Source organism: Scyliorhinus canicula, chromosome 16, assembly GCF_902713615.1.
Source record: "Scyliorhinus canicula chromosome 16, sScyCan1.1, whole genome shotgun sequence".
Classification (NCBI taxonomy): Eukaryota; Metazoa; Chordata; class Chondrichthyes; order Carcharhiniformes; family Scyliorhinidae; genus Scyliorhinus; species Scyliorhinus canicula.
The window spans coordinates 120,842,706-120,865,500 of record NC_052161.1 but is presented as its reverse complement, the minus strand read 5'-3'; the positions used below and the strand labels follow the sequence as shown (position 1 = coordinate 120,865,500).

General features: G+C 45.4%; 1 protein-coding gene across 10 annotated transcripts; it reads left to right on the top strand.

Moving 5' to 3' along the window:
• Window positions 1-6: 6 nt before the first annotated feature.
• On the top strand, window positions 7-22,795 carry mthfr (methylenetetrahydrofolate reductase (NAD(P)H)). Of its 10 annotated transcripts, none has more exons than XM_038773728.1 (14): window positions 7-122; window positions 968-1,038; window positions 3,100-3,216; window positions 10,832-11,059; window positions 12,448-12,686; window positions 14,650-14,760; window positions 14,847-15,040; window positions 15,236-15,486; window positions 15,753-15,887; window positions 16,926-17,106; window positions 18,080-18,262; window positions 18,409-18,510; window positions 20,665-20,784; window positions 21,671-22,795. In XM_038773728.1, exons 4-14 carry the CDS (start codon window positions 10,842-10,844, stop codon window positions 21,899-21,901), a joined length of 1,965 nt encoding a protein of 654 aa, XP_038629656.1. In that variant the 5' UTR covers window positions 7-122; window positions 968-1,038; window positions 3,100-3,216; window positions 10,832-10,841; the 3' UTR covers window positions 21,902-22,795. The 10 variants fall into 10 exon arrangements, 9 of the variants coding, with proteins under 9 accessions (XP_038629656.1, XP_038629658.1, XP_038629659.1 ...); XM_038773730.1 differs by having other exon boundaries at window positions 3,097-3,216; XM_038773731.1 differs by lacking the exon at window positions 3,100-3,216.

The window sequence follows — 22,795 nt, the reverse complement described above, 5'->3', positions numbered from 1 at the left end:
ACGTGATCCGCCAACCACCCCGGCGAGCGAAAAGAGGCGGGGCTCGGGGCCGCGGGCTCGAAACCGACACGAGCACCCGCCGGCTGCCGGGAGCGCGCCAGGGAATCAAAGAGAACGGGGAGGTAGGTGGCGGGACCGCGCAGCTCCGCGCCTGCGGGATTGGGACACCCCGGCTGCTGGGGGTCTGGGCTCCTCCGGCTGCTGGGGGTCTGGGCTCCTCCGGCTGCTGGGGGTCTGGGCTCCTCCGGCTGCTGGGGGTCTGGGCTCCTCCGGCTGCTGGGGGTCTGGGCTCCTCCGGCTGCTGGGGGTCTGGGCTCCGGCTGCTGGGGGGGCTCCGGCTGCTGGGGGTCTGGGCTCCTCCTGCTGGGGGGCTCCGGCTGCAGGGGGGCTCCTCCTGCTGGGTGCTCCGGCTGCTGGGGGTCTGGGCTCCGGCTGCTGGGGGGCTCCGGCTGCTGGGGGGGCTCCGGCTGCTGGGGGTCTGGGCTCCGGCTGCTGGGGGGGCTCCGGCTGCTGAGTGCTCCGGCTGCTGGGGGTCTGGGCTCCTCCTGCAGGGGGGCTCCTCCTGCTGGGGGGCTCCGGCTGTTGGGGGTCTGGGCTCCTCCTGCTGAGGGGCACCGGCTGTTGGGGGTCTGGGCTCCTCCTGCTGGGGGCTCCGGCTGCTGATGGGCTCCTCCTGCTGGGGGTCTGGGCTCCGGCTGCTGGGGGTCTGGGCTCTTCCTGCTGGGGGGCTCCGACTGCTGGAGGAGGGGAGGAGGGGGGGGGGGGGGTCTGGGCTCCGCCTGCTGGAGGATTGGGGCGGGGTTCCGCCTGCTGGTGGCCGCGGTCATTCATTCAGCCCTGGAGGGTAGCTGCCTCCTTCACATTCAGTAATTCAGTCGGGTCTGTGCCAGGAAAGTATTAAGGTGAATGCGGGACTGTCCGCTCCGCTCTGTCCCGGTTTACAGAGATGTGCTGATTTCTATTTCAGTGTGAAAAGTTAGAGGAGTCAGTGGCGGATACCGGAGTTTGGACAGTGTGTGGGCTTCCAGCGTTCCACAGGTAGGTCCCAATAAATCTTTCTCCGCAACACACACTCCCAGAACACATACAGCAAGTTAAGGAGTAAAGCTTCCATCGCACTGCCGCCCCTTTCTCCTCATTCCAACACGCGTTTTAATGCCAGTGTGACTCTTTCCTGGTGTAACCTCCTTACGTCCATCGTTTGAGGTATTTGGTAGGGTTTCGGTGGGTAACTGCTGAGGCTGATTTGTGCCCGGAAGGTTCTGTTGCAAATGGGATGGGGTACCGCAGATGACTGAGTTTTGGATGAGTGGCTGGTTGGGCACTGCCTCTCCTTGGGTTTTATTGAAATGCACTTTCTTTCGATGGTGGCAGGGCCGTTTTTTGCATTTGAAATGAAAATCGCTTATTGTCACAAGTAGGCTTCAAATGAGGTTACTGTGAAAAGCCACATTCCGGCGCCTGTTCGGGGAGGCTGGTACAGGAATTCAACCGCGCTGCTGGCCTTGGTCTGCTTTACAAGCCAGCTGTTCAGCCCACTGTGCTAAACCAGCCCCAGTGGTGCCAGATGAGCTTCTCCCAGGACACAAACTGCTTTCAAACTCCTAAGCGATGCCTTTTAGAGCGTTCCTGTGTCATTAGAGCCACCCCAATATAAACTCTCCATATAAGGTTTACACTACAAGTGTCAGGCATTCTGGCTACATGACCAGCTCAGCTCCGATGTGACTGTCTCAATGTGTGAGGATGGGTGGCATGCAGGCTCGGGTGAGCACCTCAGTGTCTGGTATTTTGTTCTGTCATCTGATCTTCAGAATATTCCAGAGGCAGCTCAAGTGGCTGAGCTTCTTGGTATGTTTCTGATACACAGTCCAAGTGTCACAGATGTAGAGAAGAGTGGGCAGGACTATTGTCCTTGTAGACTTTCCATTTGATAGGTGGACTTGTTCCACCTCATTCACAGACTGAAGTCCCCTGAAGGCTACACTTGTTTTGGCAATTGTTGCATGTGTCTCCTCATCAATATTGATAGCTCATGAAAGTATTGGGCTTGTTACAGAGCTTTCCTGGAGCAGGCTTGTATATTACTTCAGTTCAATTTGTGTTGATCGTAAGGCTGGAGTTGCCTTATGCATTGGAGAACAACTTCATGCTACATTGCATGGGAGCTAGTCATCAATGAACAGGGAACAGGAGGATAATGACAGACTTCAGGAGGATGTAAACTGGTGAAATAGACTGGGGACCCATTAAATTTAATGCAGAGACCTGTGAAGTAATCTCTGTTAGGAATAATGATGAGAGACTATAGAAACTTTGGCGGATAGTTTTAAAGGAGGTGCAGGAACAGTGACACACCTGGTCTAACATAGGAGTGTACACTTGCAAGTCTTTGAAAGTGGAAGGACAAGTTGAAAAAGCTGTTATAAAACATCTGTATGTCTATGTAAATAAAGTACAAATTTCTCAAACTTTTGTGGTGAATGTAAGAATTTTATATATATACTGAGGTATCTGATGAATTTTTTTTTAGATCCTGGTGTAATATGCAGGAAGACTGGCTGCAAACGGTCCAATTAAGTTGACATTTTGTTGATAGAACAAAGGTTCCTTGCGGTTTAGACAACTGAGGGGTTGTGGATAGCCTTTGTAAGATGGTCATGGGGCAGCACGGTGGTGCAGTGGTTAGCATTGTTGCCTCATGGTGCCGAGGTCCCAGGTTCGATCCCAGCCTTGGGTCACTGTCCATGTGGAGTTTGCACATTCTCCCTGTGTTTGCATGAGTTTTGCCCCACAACCCAAAGATGTGCAGGGTAGGTGGATTGGCAACACTAAATTGCCCCTTAATTGGAAAAAAATAATTGAGTACTCTAAATTTAAAGATGGTTATAACCCAGTTACTGGAATAGAGATTATGTACTTAATGGGAGGAACCAGGTCCATAGCAGGCAGTTTAGCTTGTAGTTTTGCTAGGAGCTTGAAGCTGAGCAGGAGCTTTTGCCAAAGTTTGTCAGGTTAAGTAGTAGTCCCCAAGGACAGGAAGACATTCTACCTGGTGTCTGAAAGGGTCTCTCTCTCTCTCTCTCTCTCTCCAAGCAGTCTTTCCAAGAAATCTCTATCCAGAGGACAGCAAGTATCCCTGTGTGTGTTTGCTAACTTTACTTATAAGCGGCCTTTGACCTGTGATGGGCTTTGCTTAATTGGAGATAAAAGAAGGTATGTCAAAATGTTTCCTTTTATTGTTAAGAATCATTCAACTGTTAATTGTAAGCTGTTTTCTGTAATGTCAATGTAGTTTAATCATGTGTTAATAAAGTAATATATCATATACCTATTAGTCAGGGAATCACTCCTGAAGTGAAGTATCCTTTCCTCACAGTTTAAAATGTGTTTTAAAAGTGTTGACGTTCTTGTCTGGTATCCTAACAAATGTTTTTGATCTTAAAACCCTTTAAAACACCATTTATGCCCCAGCTAGACAATTTGTGACCAATTCTGGGAACTACATTTCAGAAAGACTTTGGAGAGGGTGCAGGGCAGATACTACAATGGTACCAGAAATGCAGAACTTCAGTTCCATAGACAAACAAAAGTTATTTTCCTGACAGCATAGAAAGTGATAAATGTTTAAATTCATTAAGGGTTTTGATGGAGTAAATGAGGAGAAACTGGGCAAGGAAACATTCCACGTACCATCCCACCCATAGCTGATGAATCAGTAGTCCATGTTGAACACCACTTGGAGGAAGCACTGAGGGTGACATGGGTGCAGAATGTACTTTGGTGAGGAACGTCAATGCAATGTCCATCACCAAGAGTGGCTTGGTAGTACCACTACAACTCAGACTGGGACTGCAGCAGGTGATGAGGGAACCAACAAGAGGGAAAAACATACTTGACCTAATCCTCACCAATTTATCTGCTGCAGATCCATCTGTCCATAACAGTATTAGTAGGCGTGACCACCGCTCAATCCCTGTGGAGAAGTCCCGTCTTCACATTGAGGATAACCTCCATTGTGTTGTATGGCACTACAGTACCACCGTGCTAAAATGGATAGACTTGGAACAAATCAAGCAACTTCAGACTGGGCATCCATGAGGTGCTGTGGGCCATCAGCAGCAGTAGAGTTGGACTCAACCACAATCTTTAACCACATGGCTCAACATATCCCCACTCTACCTTTACCATCAAGCCAGGGGATCAACCCTGATTCAATTAAGAGTGTAGGAGGGCAAGGAGCAACACCTGGTATACCTAAAAATGAGGTATCAACCTGATGAAGCTGGGCCAGCACGGTGGCACAGTGGTTAACACTGCTGCCTCATGGCACCAAGGACCCGGGTTCGATCGCAGCCCCAGGTCACTGTCCATGTGGAGTTTGCCCATTCTCCATGTGTCTGAGTGGGTCTCACCCCTACAACCTAAAAATTTTCAGGTATGTCAATTGGGCACGAAATAATTGGTGCTCTAAATTTATTAAATAAAAACCTGGTGAAAAACAGGACTAACTTGCGTGACAAACGGTATAACCAGCAAGCAATAGACAGCTAAGCGATTCCACAACCAGCAGATCAGATTTAAGCTCTGCAGTCCTGCTACATTCAGCCATGAATGGTGGTGGGCAATTAAATAACTCTGTGGAGGAGGAGGCTTCATAAATATCACCATCTTCAATGATGGAGGAGCCCAGCACATCAGTGCAAATGTTAAGGCTGAAGCATGTTCGGCCAGAAGTGTCAAGTGGATGATCTGTCTCAGCCTCCTGCAGAAGACCCCAGCATCACAGATGTCAGTCTTCAGTCAATTTGATTCACTCCGCGTGATATCAAGAAACGGCTGAAGGCACTGGATACTGCAAGGCTACGGGCCCTGATAGTACTGAAGAGATGCTCCAGCACGTACCCTCAGCCAAGCTGTTCCAGTACAGCTACAACATTGGCATTTACGTGGTAGTGTGGATAATTGCCGAGGTATATCCTGTAAACAAGAAACAGGACAAATCCAACCTGGCCAATGACTGCCATATCGGTCTGCTCTCGATCATCAGCAAAGTAATGGAAGGGGTCATAAACAATGGTATCAAGCGGCACTTACTCAGCAGTAACCTGTTCCTGGATACTCAGTTTGTGTTCTGCCAGGGTCACTCAGCTCCTGGCCTCATTACAGCTTTTGTTAAAATGTAGACAAAGGAGCTGAATTCCAGAGGTGAGAGTGACTGCCCTTCAAATCAAGGCAGCATTTGACTGAGTATGGCATAAGGAGCCCGAGTAAAACTGGAGTCAGTGGGAATCGGGCGAGAAATGAACATATTGTGGTGGCTGGAGGATAACCATCTCAAATCCAGGACATCACTGCAGGATTTCCTCAGGGTAGTGTCCTGGGTGCAGCCATCTTCAGCCACTTCATCAATGTCCTTCTTTCCATCATAAGGCCAGAAGTGAGGATGTTTGCAGATGACAATGTTCAGCACCATTTGCGACTCCTCAGATATTGAAGCAGTCCACCTTCAAATGCAACAAGACCTGGGGCAACACGGTAGCATAGTGGTTAGCACGATTGCTTCACAGCTCCAGGGTCTCGAGTTCGATTCCCGACTTGGGTCACTGTCTGTGCGGAGTCTGCACGTTCTCCCCACGTCTGCGTGGGTTTCCTCCGGGCGCTCCGGTTTCCTCCCACAGTCCAAAGATGTGCAGGTTAGGTGGATTGGCCATGATAAATTGCCCTTAGTGCCCAAAAAAGTGGGATTACTGGGTTACAGGAATGGGGTAGATACATGGGCTTGAGTAGGGTGCTTTTTGTCGGGGCTGGTGCAGACTTGTTGGGCCGAATGGCCTCCTGCACTGTAAATTCTATGAATATCTAGGCTTGGGCTTATTGGCAAGTAACATTCACATCACACCTGCGCCAGGCAATGACCATCTCCAATAAGAGAGAATGAACCATTGTTCCTTGACATTCAATCATATTACCGCAATCCCCCACTATCAACATCCTGGGGGTTACCATGACCAAAAACTGAACTGCACTAAGCCATATAAATACTTTTGGCTACCAGAGCACATCAAAGGTTAGGGATCCTGCGTCGAGTAATTCAGCTCCTGTTGGGTTTCTGACCCACATGACAGGACAGTCCGGAGTGGAAGTGGTTGGGTGTTGTGTTGTCAGAAGCAGTGGAACTATTGGGTGGCGTCGCTGAACTTGATGTGTGCAGAATCAGAGGTTTAAATGTGTCTTTTGATAGTGGGCCGTGGAGTTCAGCCACAATCTCCGATCGGGGTGCTAATAGTGACAGATAATATTGATAGTCTGTGGTCGAAGATCAGAACCCGGAAGTTGCAACAGTAAGAAACCCGAACATTTAAAATATACTTTCTGTAAACCGTGCCCATGTCACTTTGAGAAGAACGGAGTTGGATTTGAACTGCCAAGATGTTGATGTGTCCGTTAAGTAAATATTTACATTCTTTTCCAGCTGTGAAATTGCAGTTTCAGTGCTAACCGCCGCTCCAGCATCTCTGGTCATACTTCTGGGTCACAGGCACCATGTTTTCCCCCCGATTTTTCTTTTGTTAACTTGCAGTTAAGTAACCGCGTCAGTCTCCAACCTGTGGATATCCTTGTGTCAAATGTACCAGTAATTGAGCACATTTCAGATCCGGTTGAACTGTATGTAACTTTCTATCTTTTCCCAAACAAACAGCAGGATAAAGTTCCGTGGAATTAAATACTCGGTATTGAGTGAAAGCATCCTTGGCTGCTGGTTGAGATGGTTGACGGGTGCTCAAAATGTTTGGTTCTGAGTCTGGGTGTGTTCGACTTTTATATCAACGGCAATAAATAGCTGCCAGGCGGTGGGGCTTTGTTGTTGGGATCTGAATTCCTCATGGCGCAAGAATGCAGCCGAGGGAGAAACATCATGTTTCCAGTAGTCGGTGCTGTATTTTTTAAACGATTCTGACACTGAATCAGACTACGAGTTTGGTTTCGATATCTCTAACCAAACGTTCGAAATCTGTCCCTCTGGGATTCCGGTGTATGATAGTTAATGAAAACAGAAAATGCTGGGGAGAAATCAGCAAGTCTGGCATCTGCGGAGGGAGAAACAGCGCTAACTTGTCACGCCCGTATGATTCTCAAGAGCTTTCATTTTAGTATAATAGTTCATGTTTAAAGTCCAGCGGTTAGGCTACTCATTTGCATGAGCCAGAAGTATCAATCCAACTGAGAGCACATTTCTGGAAGAGTGGCAGTAGCTGAAACATTGTTGCAAAAACATTCAGATCCTCTTTGAATCAGGACGTTTTTTAACCTTCCGTCATGTTAGCTCCGGTTCTAACATTTCTATCTCTTGGGAGGTGAAGCCTCTCCAGAAATGGAGCACAAATTTTAGGCTGATGCCCCAGTGGAGTGTTTTTGGGCGAGGCCTCAGACTAAAAATTACTTTAGTGGTTCAGCTGGACCTTCAAGGGTCTGAAGCAGTGTTTGCTTGTGTTCCATGTTTTTGTTTATTATTGTGGTATTTGACCTCTGTAGAAGACGCTACATCCCAGCATTTGGGCGTCCTTACAACATGTAGGTTTAGAGCCAACCTTCTGATGTGGGTCTGAAGTAACATGCAGGCCAGACCTGCAGATTGCCCCAGATACGGGACAATCTTAGACGGTCTGACAGTATCTGAAAAGAGAAAGGGGTTAATGTTTTGATTCTGGACGATTCTTTGACAAAGCTAGAGGGAACTGGAAATAGGGTGAGATTTATACTGGATAAAAGTAAATTACTGTGGATGCTGGAATCTGAAACCAAACAGAAAATGCTGGAAAATTAGCTATCACAGATGTAGATGTGGGTGGACATAGATGGGAGAGAGTTAAAATGAGAAAATGGGGGGATAAGATAGGGGGAAAATGTATATAAAGAAAGATGAGAAATAAATAAAAGGTAAAAAGACAGTTAAAATGAAATGGAATGAAAACAAAGGGGTCGAGGTGGGGCTGATCATCTGAAGTTGTTGAATTCGATGTCGGAAGGCTGCAGCGTGCCTAACGATGAGATGCTGTTTCCCCCAGTTTGCGTTGAGCTTCACTGAAACATTGCAGCAGGCCAAGGACAGACATGTGGGCAAGGGAGCAGGGTCTTTTGTTAAAATGGCACACACCGGGAAGGTCAGGGTCCTGATTGCGCACAGGCCGAAGGTGCTCAGCAAAGCAATCAGATGATTAGCTCTACCCTACCTCAACCTCTTTGTTTTAATTTCATTTTAACTGACTTTAATCTGTTATTCTTTTCTTGTCTTTCTTTCTTTATATATATCCTTCCCCCCCCCCCCACTCTTTCCCCCTATCTTCTCCTTTGCTTCTCTCCCCCCCCCCCCCCCCCCCCCCCTTTCTCGTTTTACTTCTCTCCCACTGCGGAACCCAGCGAAGTCTATGCATGAAAATGAAGCTGGGAGGTTTTATGCTTCAGTTGTACAGGGCATTGGTGAGACCACATCTGCTGTATTCTGCACGGTTATTGGTCTCGTTATTCAAGGAAAGATGTAAATTTGTTAGAATCAGTTCAGAGAAGGTTTACTAGACTAATACCAGGAATGAGAAGTTGTCTTACAAGGAAAGGTTGGAGAGGTTAAGTTTGTATCCCCAGAGTTTAGAAAAGTAAAAGGTGATTTGATTGAAACCTTTAAGATTCTGAGGGGTATTGACAAGGTGGATGTGGAGAGGATGTTTCCTTTTGACAGAGAATCTAGAACGAGGGGTTACTGTTTAGAAATGAGGGGTTACTCATTAAGACAGATGAGAACATTTTTTCAGAGAGTCCTGAGTCTCTGGAACTCTTCCACAAAGGCAGTGGAAGCAGAGTCTTTGAATATTTTTAAGGCAGAGCTAGATAGATTCTTGATTTAAAGGGGCTGAAAGGTTATTGGGGATCAGCAGGTATGTGGGTTGAAATTACAATCAGATCAGCCATGATATTGAATGGCGGAGCAGATTCGAGGGGCCAAGGGGCTACTCTGTTCCTAATTCATACCTTTGTTTGTATGTGAGAGTTGAATGGTGACCTAAATGTTCCTGATGCAGTTGAGCAGTAGTACATGTCTGGCATTCAGTAGTAAGAGGACGAGCAAGAATCCACAAGGAAGGTAAAAGCCAAATGCTGGAGATCTGAAATACGTACTGGGGAAAAACTCCAATCTGGCAGCATCTCTGGAGAAAGAAAATGTTTTGTGTCCAATATGACTTCAGAACTGGAGAGAGATATAAATTTGATGGGATTTATCCTGTTGGAAAAAGGGGGGCCAGGCAGGTGGAACAAAAAGGGAAGGTTAGGGATGGATGAGAACCAGGTTTTTTTCAAACTGCAGGTCAGGGTGGGTGTTAGGAGGGTCACAGAGCGATTGGTTGTGGCGTTGCTGATCGTGGGCGAAACACCCAACGGCTGTAACTGGCTTTCCCGGCTGCGATCGGCATTTAAATAAGAATGATGAAGTCTTCCCACCAGAAGAACAGCACGGTAGCATAGTGGTTAGCAGAGTTGTTTCACAGCTCCAGGGTCCCAGGTTCGATTCCCGGCTGGGTCACTGTCTGTCCGGAGTCGAGTCTGCAATTTCTCCCCGTGTCTGCGTGGGTTTCCTCCCACAGTCCAAAGATGTGCAGGTTAGGTGGATTGGCCATGCTAAATTGCCCTTGGTGTCCAAAAAAGTGGGGTTACTGGGTTACAGGAATAGAGTAGATACGTTGGCTTCAGTAGGGTGCTCTTTGTAAGGGCCGGTGCAGACTCGATGGGCCGAATGGCCTCCTTCTGCACTGTAAATTCTATGAGAAGCGGTGGCAGAGAGCAGGTCACACGCCAGGACGTCCGTGCTTTGGGTACAAAATCCCACAAAGAGCTTCCTCCATTTTGTTGCCGCCAGCAAGCAAGGCAACAGGACTGCGAAGAACTTAAGATGGATCGTGTTGTAATGAGAATAAGGAAGAGAAGTCCAAAGACTCAGGCCAGGATCTCACAACTGAATCTGCTGGAGAGAGCCACCTGGAGAGTCCACAGCCGAATAAAGCAGTGCTGGTGTGAGCTGTATACAGAGCTGCTGGGCCTCTGTTGAACAACCCATTAAGAAAAAACTGAAAGCAGGAACAAAGCAGTATAAAAATGATTTATTGAGGCATGATTTTGTTAATTGTGCCAATGCAAATCAGGATGCAAATCCCATGTGTGTTTTATGCGGGGAAGTACTGGCAAGTGAGAGTTGGGTGCTAACTATGTCTTACCTTGAAGACATCTTTTCAATTCTAAACAAACTAAACCTCAAATTGTAAGGGAAGAATGATGATTGCTTTTGGCATTGAAGAAAAAATTGGCAAGTGTGAGTACAAAGCCAAAACTGCTGTATGTTCTCCACACTGCTGCAACATTTTTTTATTTTTTTTTTATAATTTTAGATTACCCAATTATTTTTTCCAATTAAGGGGCAATTTAGCGTGACCAATCCACCTACTCTGCACATTTTTGGGTTGTGGGGGCGAAACCCACGCAGACACGGGGAGAATGTGCAAACTCCACACGGACAGTGACCCAGAGCCGGGATCGAACCTGGGACCTCAGCGCCGTGAGGCGGTTGTGCTAACCACTAGGCCACCGTGCTGCCCTTCACTGCTGCAACATCGAAGAAAACCGTGTTAGTAAGGGAACTGTCGATAGACTGGCAAGCCTTATTCAGTCGCATCTTGCTGCGCTGATCAACAGCGGGGGGGGGGGGGGGGGGGGGGGTGATGAAAAACACTGGGTGAGAGGGTGGAGAAGATCAAATACCAAAGTTGTCATTTTATGCTTGCAGGTAACTAGTGATGGTGAACGAAGAGCAAAGTGGCAAGGGGCGGGTGTTCAAATCCGACATTAGTTCTAGTGATGGTTCGCGGGAAAGTTCACGCAGTTCAACACCCAGCCCCGATGCCGATGGACTCCAGGAAAAGATCCGGCGACGTATTGAATCGGGAGACAAATGGTTTTCCTTGGAGTTCTTCCCTCCACGAACGTCTAGTGGTGCTATTAATCTGATCTCCAGGTAAGGCTGATAGTACTGAGCAACAATGAATGGCCTGGTGCACTGAAGCCGAGCGGAAGGATGAGGTTGTTGGGTTCTATTGTCTGGGTCAATAGGATTGCTGTGAGATGGTGCGAAACTGACAAGCATCTTAAAGTGGGGAGGGAATGAGGAGAAACATTTATACAGTAAATATTCCAGTAAACTGGATCTAACATTGTTCTGCCATTGGGTGTTGATCTGTATAATCTTAGCCTTTCTAAGAAGTAAACATGATCCCTGTTATGTTACTTGGACCGGCCTGCTTTCCTTTGTTGTAACAGGGGGTATGTTTATAGAATTACAGATCTTACTGGATTAATTTATAGACATATATAAAGCATAGAAAAAAGGAGTAATGGGCCATTTGGCTCTTCAAGCCTGCTGTGCCATTCACCATGATCATGGCTGATCCGCTATCTCCACGTCATATTCCAGCACACTCCCCATACCCCAAAATACCTTTAAGAGTCTATAATCATCAAAAGCATTGAGATGACTGCATCACTCATGGAATGATGTTGGGGACAGTACCGTGTGCTGCAGTGGGTACATGATTGTGCACCGGTTCCAGCATCACTGAGGGAAAGGTGGAGTGCTGAAGTGGCTGCCATAAATGACTGGCTGGTGTTAGTATATCGCTGGTTAGTGGCTGTGACTCCTCCCGGTCTTCTTGGGGAAGTCAGAGGGACGTATCTGAGAAATGAGCTGGAATGGAATGGCGATAAGGTTCTCAAGCAGTGAGAGATGCCCATCACAATGGGAAACTTTAAGGTTGGAGATGTAGACTGGAGTGCTTGCTAGTGATCTGGAGTAAATGTGAACAGCTTCAGGCTAAATTTCTGGATGCCAGGCTGGTTTGATATTGATTTCTGCTTCCCATTAATGCACCAAAACCAAGATGGCTACTTGGGTTTTCCTGTCCCGTGCTGTGTAGTTGTGGCTGGTTTAATGCTTGAAGTCAACTTTCAAGTTTATTTTTCTTGTCCCCTGTCAGAGTCCCTGCACAGAAGGTCCTGACTGAAGCTAGATCCAGTTCCACAGAACATGGCCTTTATTGTTCAATTACATATTCATTTGTCTTTTATCAGACTACAAACTTCAACATCTATTGGTGGGAATATCACTTTGAGTCACTGGAGTAGAGTTAGGAGTATTAATTTTTTTCCACCCTAACCTGGGTCCTGAAGCTGACTGCTGTATTCGGGCCCTAGCTCCAATGCAGATCAGTAATAGCCATATTTTCTGACTTGTATGGCTCTCTGGTTAAATGTCCTGAGTCACTAGAGAAACCATACTTGGGATTTGATTGTTTGTACAACGAGATGTGTCTTGTTGCAAGCTGCTGACTGTAGCCTTTGTTTGATTAGGTTTGACCATATGGCTGTCGGAGGACCGCTCTTCATTGATGTGACCTGGCATCCCGCTGGGGATCCGGGCTCCGACAAAGAGACTTCCTCCATGACCATAGCTAGCACAGCTGTAAATTACTGTGGCCTTGAAACGTTGCTGCATATAACCTGTTGTAACCAGACCAAGGATCAGATCACACAGCATCTGCACAAGGCTCGGCATCTGGGGCTGAAGAACCTACTCGCCCTCCGTGGTGGTGAGATATTAATCAGTGTTAATCCTTGTAACCTCGTCCCTTTTACACATTATTATCCCTACCTAAGGGATGCCCTTCATCTCGCTTCAAGTTCCTGAACTATTGTGTGTGGGGAATTTACTCCACCCTCCATCACCGATCTTCGTTGTAACACCTATATATACGCTGGAAGGTTGATGAAGAAATGGAATGTGGGCACACATGACAATAAAACGGCCATCCGGCAAGTGTCTCTTGTTCTGTTGCAGGATCAGTCAAATGTTTTGTTTTTAACAGTGATAGTTGCGAAGTGTACAAGGTTTAAACCTAAAGTTGCTTTCTATTAGGTTTACTAGGGTTTAATGGTCATGGGCACCCAACACATGGGCAGCCACTGGTTACCCCACATTATATGGTCAGCATGCCAGTGAATCTGCGAACCATCCAAGTTCAAAAATCGGCATCCAACTCAGGCCAACGTGAAAACCATCTTATGATCCAATTAATTTGTATACCTGAGATTACTGCTAGTGTTCTACTGTTCAGTGTTCTAATTCAGCATGCATTCACCACTGACCAAACAGCACCAAGAATAATCGTCTTCAGATATCCCTGACTACAACATTCAAACAGGGCGAATATAAACATATATATAACCGCGGTTTCTGGGCTTAAGTAGCTCCTATCACCCATCAATTAGATTTTTGAGAAGGAGGCAGAACGGTGGTGCAGTGGTTAGCACTGGGTCACTGACCGTGTGGAGTTTGCACATTCTCCCAGTGTTTGCGTGGGTTTCGCCCCCCCCCCCCCCCCCAACAACCCAAAAATGTGTAAGTTAGGTGGATTGGCCATGCTAAATTGCCCCTTAATTGGAAAAAATGAATTGTGTACTCTAAATTTTAAATATATATATTTCTGAGAAGATCTTCTATGTCTAAATAGCTCCCTAAAATAACTTGGGAGAAAGGGGGTCATATGCATAGGTTCAGCCCCCCCCCCCTTGACCTGACGTATTGACACCGTTTTGTACATATAGAACAGTACAGCACAGAACAGGCCCTTCGGCCCTCAATGTTGTGCCGAGCAATGATCACCCTACTCAAACCCACGTATCCCCCCATTACCCGTAACCCAACAACCCCCCCTTAACCTTACTTTTTTAGGACACCGGGCAATTTAGCATGGCCAATCCACCTAACCCGCACATCTTTGGACTGTGGGAGGAAACCGGAGCACCCGGAGGAAACCCACGCACACACGGGGAGGACGTGCAGACTCCACACAGACAGTGACCCAGCCGGGAATCGAACATGGGACCCTGGAGCTGTGAAGCATTTATGCTAACCACCATGCTACCATGCTGCCCTAATGACATTTCAGTAAAAGATTGTCGACTGCAGAGCTAAAGAATATACTGTATGTACAGTAATGGTCAACTTTTTGTTTAAAAGTGGACCCCCTGACATTTGGCCAAAAATTCTGAACTCGTACTTGCCACCACGGCTGAAGTCAAATCTGTCTTGGTGCAAACCTATTAATTGATAGAATCATATAATATAATAGCACACCATCAGCTCCTCAGGTCAGTGCACGTGAACATATGGTGCCAAAGCTACCACCTTGCTGGTTCACATTCCTGCCAATCCCACCCTCAAATATGGAACATGGTGTCATGAGGGAATGGAAAATACACAGCCCTGTACAAACTTAAAAATCACGGAGACTGCAGAGTAGACAAATATTTCCACAGTAACTAAATAGTTCTGAAGAGTCATCTGGACCCAAAATGTCAACTGTTTCTTTCTCCAGGAAACTGTCAGACCTGTTGAGTTTATCCAGCATTTTCTGATATTTTATATTAAATAATTTGAATGTGCCACAATCTATTCAATACTTTTCCACCTGATAGGACAGAAAGAAGGAATTGAGATGATGATTTGAAGGGATATATGAGCCTATGTTCACAGAGTCTGTTATTCTGCAGATCCCATGGGCGATGAGTGGAAGACTGAAGAAGGTGGATTCAATTATGCCAGTGATTTGGTCAAACACATTCGCTCTGAGTTTAATGATTATTTTGCCATTTGTGTTGCTGGTAAGCTCAGTTCCGCAAAGCCAGTTTCTTAGTGTTTGGTTCTCTTCACATTAAATTAAGCTGATTAAAATGTTACTTACTTGCAGGTTACCCAACAGGGCACCCAGAGTGCAACAATTATGAGGAGGACCTCCGACACCTGAAGTCGAAGGTAGAAGCTGGTGCAGACTTTATCATCAGCCAACTCTTCTTCAAACCTGAAACCTTCCTTTCCTTTTTGAAGGACTGTCGTGCAATGGGAATTACTTGTCCCATTCTGCCAGGAATCTTCCCCATTCAGGTGCGTGTGAACATGAGCATCCCCGATTCCAGCTGAGAATCTTACACTATGGTGAGATGACTTGTGCAAGCCTTGCACTGGAGCAATAGCTTCACATAGTTCTCTATAGGAGAAGAACATTTTCTACCTCCCTCCGTAAACAGGTAACAGTTCAGGTTATTAATCTCATTGTCATCTTCTTTTATCCTGTGTCAGGGGTACCACTCATTGCGGCAGCTGGTCAGACTCTCCAAGCTACAAGTGCCACAAGAAATCAAAGACATAATTGACCCAATCAAAGATAATGATGCTGCAATTAGGAATTACGGTATTGACTTGGCCACTGACATGTGCAAGGTTCTGCTGGAGTCGGGGTTGGTGCCAGGGCTCCACTTCTATACATTGAATCGAGAGGTGGCAACTGTGGCGATTCTGAAACGACTGCGACTGTGGACCGAGGACCCTAGGTAGGTTTGAACAGTTAATAGAACCATGTAGACATGATCACTGCAATTCACAGGACCAGGATTAACAGAAATCTTTGTTGTACCTGAGCTTCTCTTAGTCATTGATTAACTTGCATTGCTATATTGATGTAGGACATATTACTTCATCTCAGAAAGGAAGGTACAGTGGGAAACCTATAACTGTGATGTTGTGTCCAGGCATCTACTGTTTGAATATATCCTACCTTGTATACAATGCGTTCAACCCCTTAATCTTACCCCCGTAGGCGTGCCTTGCCATGGACCATCAGCGCCAATCCAAAACGAAAGATTGAGGATGTCCGTCCAATATTCTGGGCTTCGAGACAAAAGAGTTACATCTACAGAACCCAGGATTGGGATGAATTTCCCAATGGAAGATGGTACAATCTTTTAAATCATTACTGGTGTCTCGACGATGAACAATTCAGTAACAATGCAATACGAGAGCAGTTCATCATGTGACTCAAGTTGGCAATTATAGATTTTTGGTCTGATAATCTTGTCACTTTGAATTTTATTATTTTATGTGTAATGTATGAAAATGTTAAATTCTGTTTGCTTGCTTTAATTGAGGAAAAACACTCGGGCGTACAATTCTCAATTCAGTCTTTCCAAATTTAGTTATGCCTGGAGCAAATGTTTGAGCTGAGTAACATCAAGTTGGAGTGCAGACGGTTCCAGGCCTTCAATGTCATTTTGATTGGATGAATGTGGATTATTTCAACATTAAATTGGCTAAACTGTGATTTTACTTTCTCTCTTGTACATTGGTAACATTTCACTAAAAGTAACACAAGAAAAGGGCAGCACGGTGGCACAGTGGTTAGCATTGCTGCCTACGGCGCCGAGGACCCAGGTTCGAATCCCAACCCTGGATCACTGTCCGTGTGGAGTTTGCACATTCTCCCCGTGTCTGCGTGGGTTTCGCCCCCACAACCCAAAGATGTGCAGGGTAGGTGGATTGGCCACGCTAAATTGCCCCTTAATTGAAAAAAATAATTGGCTACTCTAAAAAAAATTTTAAGTAACACAAAGTTTATTTAATTTTCTGCACACACTAAAGCTTTTTTAAAAATTGGAGTACCCAATTATTTTTTTTCCAATTAAGGGGCAATTTAGCGTGGCCAATCCACCTAACCTGCACATCTTTTGGGTTGTGGGGGTGAAACCCACGTAGACAAGGGGAGAATGTGCAAACTCCACACGGACAGTGACCCAGAGTCGGGATCAAACCCGGATCCTCAGTACCACAGTCCCAGTGCTAATCACTGCACCACATCCTCCCTGGCACCCACTAAAGCTGGCAAACAATTGTACAGAAGATATCTGCTGATAACATAGAATTGAACTTCACATAGAAGCTGTGCCTTAGTTCGTCAACGTGTAGATTCAGTGTGATTTTATATTTGTTGTTTTAGGGGAAACTCATCATCTCCTGCATTTGGCGAGCTGAATGATTACTACCTCTTCTATCTGAACAGTAAATGTTCGAAGGAGGAGCTGCTGAAGATGTGGGGGGAGGAGCTGGTAGATGAAAAAAGTATATTTGATGTCTTCACAGCGTATATCACTGGGCAATGCAACAGCAATGGAGAAAGGGTAATAAAACTAGTGATTAAGTAAAATTGCGAGAAGAAGTTGCTTTACCTATTGTAACTAATTCATAAGAGTAAAGTTTCCAACTATGTTGTGGCTAACTGTTAAATAAAAAATGTGGACAGGGCAGCACAGTGGTTAGCACTGCTGCATGTCGATCCCGGCCCTGGGTCACTGTCCATGTGGAGTTTGCACATTCTCCCGTGTCTGTGTGGGTCTCACCCCCACAACCCAAAGATGTGCGGGCTAGGTGGATTGGCCATGCTAAATTGCCCCTTAATTGGAAAAAATAATTTGATGTTCTTAAAAAAAAAATGTTTTAATTCAAGTGGACAGAAAATGCTGGACTATCTCAGCAGGTCTGACAGCATCTGTGGAGAGAGAACAGCGTTAATGTTTCGTGTCTGGATGATTCTGGCTTTGACAAAGAGACATCCAGACTCAAAACATTAGCGCTGTTCTCTCTCCACACATGCTGTCATACCTGCTGAGATTGTCCAGCATTTTCTGCTTCATTACTGCATCCGCAGAAATTTGCTTTAAAATTAAAAATGTAATTTAATAATTCTGCACAATTTAACTGGCACAAACTGGTATTAACAAATGTTTTTTTTTCCCCCAGAGAGGGCTTCAGCAACATTCAGAGAAGTGAGAGAAATCCTTTCCAATTGTAACATGTTAGACAACCTGGTCTTCTAGAATCTGAGGATCAAAAATCCAAAAATATTTAATTGAAACTTCTTTCAAATATCCGTATAAATGACAGATTTTCCTGTGGATGAAAGTAAATGTGCCTTGCTCTCTCTCTGTCTGGAGATTGAGCAGGCATCCTGATGGCAGCTACTGCATTGTGAGCTGGCACAACTTTCTCCGTTGAATTAAACAACTTTTAGGCCTGGCAGCCAAATCAAAACCAGCCAAATTTCTAAATGGACAAGGGACTCTCACCAATGACTTCTGGTTTATGTATTCACAGGTGACCTGTCTACCTTGGAATGATGAACCTCTGGCACTAGAAACATCACTTATGAAAGGGGAACTGGAAAAGGTGAATCAGATGGGAATTCTCACTATAAATTCTCAGCCCAACATCAACGCTAGGCCATCAGCTGACCCCATTGTGGGCTGGGGGCCAGAGGGAGGCTTTGTGTTTCAGAAGGTAAGAGTGACCAGAATGTTGGGGAAATTAAAAGAGATGCTATTGAGCGTTTAGAAATCCCTCGTTCACAATCCAGGGCAAGAGGCTAGACCCTGAGAGAATGTATGTCTTTTCCCTGTACCTGAATCCTCCTCTTCCTTTCACAGGCCTACCTTGAATTTTTTACCTCTGCTGAAAATATATTCACTCTACTTAAAGTTCTGAAGAAATACAAAACACGCGTGAACTACCAGATCGTAAATGTGAAGGTAGGGACTAATCAGTGATGGGCGGGACTGCTAGTTCAGCATAATAACTGAGTTTCACTGGCAAAGGTGCTAGAAATGAACTAAAGAGTTCCTCTTGGTCGATCTGTTCTTTTTATGTTTCTCATTCATTTGCAGGTTGCTAAGGATTCACTAATGTCCTCATCAGGAGACAGAGCAGCAATTTTCCAGTTCTGGGTCTGGGAGAGGCTGATCATACTCAGTTAAACATTTCTAAGAGCTTGTTGGCTCGAAGCCAACAGCCACCCTAACCTGGGGCTTGCGTTTAAAAGGGTGCTGCCTGTGTGCCAACACTTCCTATCCTTATAGGACTATGTAGCAGCATCTGCAATATTTGCTGATTGGGGAGAAAAAGTCCAACAGCACATTTCCTTAGTTATACATAGAGCTGTAACTATTCATTGGAACTGTCTTCCTCTGTAATCAGTGGTGGATCTCAGATTACGAGTGTATCTCAGATTACGGGTGTATCGCAGGGTGTTATTATAGGCTTGCCAACCATAATTAAATGTATTCCTGGAGGTTTCATGACATGAATTGTCCCACACTCCAGCTATTAGTTGGCCAACACATCCATCCATGTGACACATTGCCTTTCTACACCAATTGGAAAGCAAAAAGATTCATTACCCACCTGGGTGATGCTCGACTGCCAGCCAAGCAACTTTTATTTCCCCCACATTCAATACTTTTAAATTAAGGAGAAATGTCAATCTTTTGTCCCAAATGATTTTTCTCCTGAATTGCACATGGCAGTGTATTGGTAACTGATCTTCAATTCCAAGAGGGTTGTCAACCCTATGTAATCAATGGTGGAACTCTAAGCTCTAGGGTATAATACAGGGCACACCAGCAGTGGAGTACAGGTGTACTGGAAGGTGGCACAATCGCTCCTCTAATGTTCACACGGTTACAAGAAATTATTTTCGTCTTCAACAGGCCTGAGGCTTGGTTTTCTTTATTCTTTCATGGGATGTGGACATTGTTGGCCGAGTCATTTGTTGTCCATCCCTAATTGCCCTTGAACTGAGTGGCTTGCTAGGACCTTTCAAAGGGCAATTATGAGTCGACCACAGTGCTGTGGGCCTGGAGTCATGCGTGGGCCAGGATAGGAAATGATAGCACACAGGTAAGAATGGCGTATTTCCTTCCTTGAAGTGAACCAGATGGGTTCCTACAACAATTAATAGTTTTTGGGAATCGTTAATGAGATGTGCTGTATAATCCAAATTTATTAATTGAATTTAAAATTATGCCAGGCTGCTGTGGTGGGATTTGAAGCCATGGGACATCTGCCTGGGCTTCAGCACGTGGGACTTCTTTGGCCTGTGAGCCCAGTGACAATACCACTACGTCCCATCTCCCCCAAATAGATGGGAAAAGTCAGTGGGCCTTTACTGCCCTCTAAAATCCCACATGAGAACACCTGCACTCGGTCATCAAGCATGATCCCGAACTTCCTGCCGCTTGACATTTCAATTCACCATCCACCATCTTGCTCTCATTCTCACCTTTCTGTCCTTGACCTGCCATAACATTCCAAGGAAGCCCAACACAACCTGGAGGAACAGCACCTCATCATCTTATTATGCAATGTATAGCCTTTTCGACTCCATATTGAGTTCAACAACTTCAGAACATGAACTCTGCTCTCCATTTTGATTTTTGTTTTGCCAAGTGCCAGTAGGTATCTTGTCTTTCCTTTCAGGCTGAGCTGACCTTTATTCTGCTTTTCTATTAACATCTACATCCACTGTCCAAACTTGTGTTTTGTTTCTTTACTACAATATTACTACTCACGTTGCCATTTGTTCCATGACATCTTTGATATTTAATCTCCCCTGCCTGCTTAAACCACCCCTGACCTTACCATTAATAGCACTTAACTCCCTTTCTGCAACATCCTAAAACCATTATAGTTATACCTCCTTTACAGTTCCCAAATAGAATCGTATTGGACTCAACATTAACTGTTTCTCTTCACAGATGTTGCTTGACCAGCTGAGTTTTTCCAGCACTTTGCAATTTTATTCTCAGATCTTGTAACGTCCTTGTATCCATGCTAATTTGGCTTAAGTGATTGCATTATCTTCATACTGTTCATAAGCTAACTTTAAACCTATGTTAATGTTGTAGGGTGAGAATATAAATAATGCCTTTGACCTGCAGCCAATTGCAGTCACATGGGGGATCTTCCCTGGACGTGAGATAATTCAGCCCACAGTGGTTGATCCTATCAGCTTCATATGCTGGAAGGTAATTACAGTTAAACCTTATGCAGTATAAAATATTGCAAAGCAACCCAGAAATTTATAAGAAGTCACAGTGAATGTAGTTTGTACCTGTTCCATATACTTTCCCTTGCAATTGGTCTGAACACATTGATCCACAATCCTCCCACCTCTGTGCAGCAACTACTACCATATAGCTTTGGGATTTCTTTCTTTCTTTATTGTTTTTATAAATTTAGAGTACCCAATTAATATTATCCAATTAAGGGGCAATTTAGCATGGCCAATCCACCTACCCTGTACATCTTTGGGTTGTGGGGGCGAAACCCACGCAAACATGGGGAGAACGTGCAAACTCCACACGGACAGTGACCCAGACTGCGTGTGGACCCAGCCTGCCAAACAGTGCCCCCCCCCCCCCTTTTGGCCAGGCTTGCCAACCCCCCCACCCCCCGTGACCCGGCTCCCACCCGACTGTGGCGGCACTAGACTCGTGAGTGACCCACGCCATCAGGAACTCGGCCCATCCGGGGAGGGCCTCGGGTGACGTCCTGAGGCCGTCCATACGGCGTGTGGCATACTCTGCAAGTATGCCGTTTTGGAGGAGGCAGAGCATCGCAAAAGCAGCTCCGACCCCCCCCCCCCCCCTCAATTTTGGCGCAGATGGCCGATCACTGAACGCAATTTTGGCGTCAGAGAATCCCGCCCTTTCCATTCCAAAATCATCAGTGGAACTTCTTACCAACACTTGCACTAATCCCCTAGTGTTCACACCGCCTTATCAAAGGCAAACATATATTTATATCATGTGTGGAAGGGGAACAGTCTGTGTGAGGAAAGAAAGGGACAGTGTGTGTTTTGGGCAGAGTGGAGAGTATTCTATTGCCTTAATAACACTGCTTTGTTCTCAGGATGAAGCCTTTGCCCTGTGGATTGAGCGATGGGCCAAATTGTACCCACCAGGATCTCCCTCGTGGCAGATAATTCAGGACATCCACGATCACTATTACTTGGTCAATCTCGTGGATAATGACTTTCCATTTGAAAACTGTCTCTGGCAGGTTATTGATGACCTCTTCAAGTTAAAAGCATCTGAAAAGACTTGTGGGTCTCCAACTTATGACCTGCCTGTTAAACCATGAGATTGCACTGTGTAGAACGACAAAACAATATAAACAAGTTCATAATCTGCTTGTTTAATGACAGCTAGACTTTGCATAGGAGGAGCACTACATCTCAATCTCCCATGTACTAGCTAGAGTGGAATGGATTTTTACTGTAGTGTTTGGCTTTGTGTTTGCTTTACTCCACAGTGAACTTGCAATATTTTCACAGCTCCAACTGCAAGCACTAGGCCGAGTAAGGTCATCGTTCAGATTGAGTTTGTTAATGTGGAGGTTCTATGTCCTATTTCTGTATCCCCATGATTATATGGGGTAGAATGCAGGATCTGAATATTTGTCAAATGGACATTATTCATGTGGAGACAAAGGTTAGTCTTTGTAGGAATGGGCAGAAAGGGAGAGAAACTCATTTGTCTTCAGAGTTGTGCAATCCAACAGACACTAGACTAATCAGAGCAGGAACAAAGTGTGCTTGTGTACCTCTCCCAGTATATAACTGCCAACAGGGCAAACAGTTGCCAGAAGTTCTCTTCATAAGAATTCACTCCAAGAGCAAAAACAATCGGGAATCAACAACTGACATGGGCAGTCAGTGCAGGTTCTCTGGGTAATAGGATCATGTTTACCAATACTGGGCCCACTACACTCACACAAGACTAAATCTTATTTGATGTTGATATTTTGTTACATCTGGGTACAGTGGGTTTAAGTAAAGTAGTCAGAGGATGGGCAGAAGGTGAAAACAGAAGGAAAAACTTCATAGTTCAAGTAGCATAAACTTTTATATTGATTTGTAAAGAATGCAGGAAACAGTTGACTATACTTTGTTTTATTCATTGGATAATTCTGATTGTTCCTTTATCTAACCATGACATGGGGTACAACTATTAAAACATCTTTTGTATATATTTT

Bases quoted from the DNA above. Each gene is read 5' to 3' on its own strand.
- mthfr (XM_038773731.1), top strand. From the start codon at position 10,842: ATGGTGAACGAAGAGCAAAGTGGCAAGGGGCGGGTGTTCAAATCCGAC. The intron at 17,107-18,079 runs GTAATAAAACTA...ATGTATTCACAG, and splicing joins GCAACAGCAATGGAGAAAGG to GTGACCTGTCTACCTTGGAA. The intron at 20,785-21,670 runs GTAATTACAGTT...CTTTGTTCTCAG, and splicing joins TCAGCTTCATATGCTGGAAG to GATGAAGCCTTTGCCCTGTG.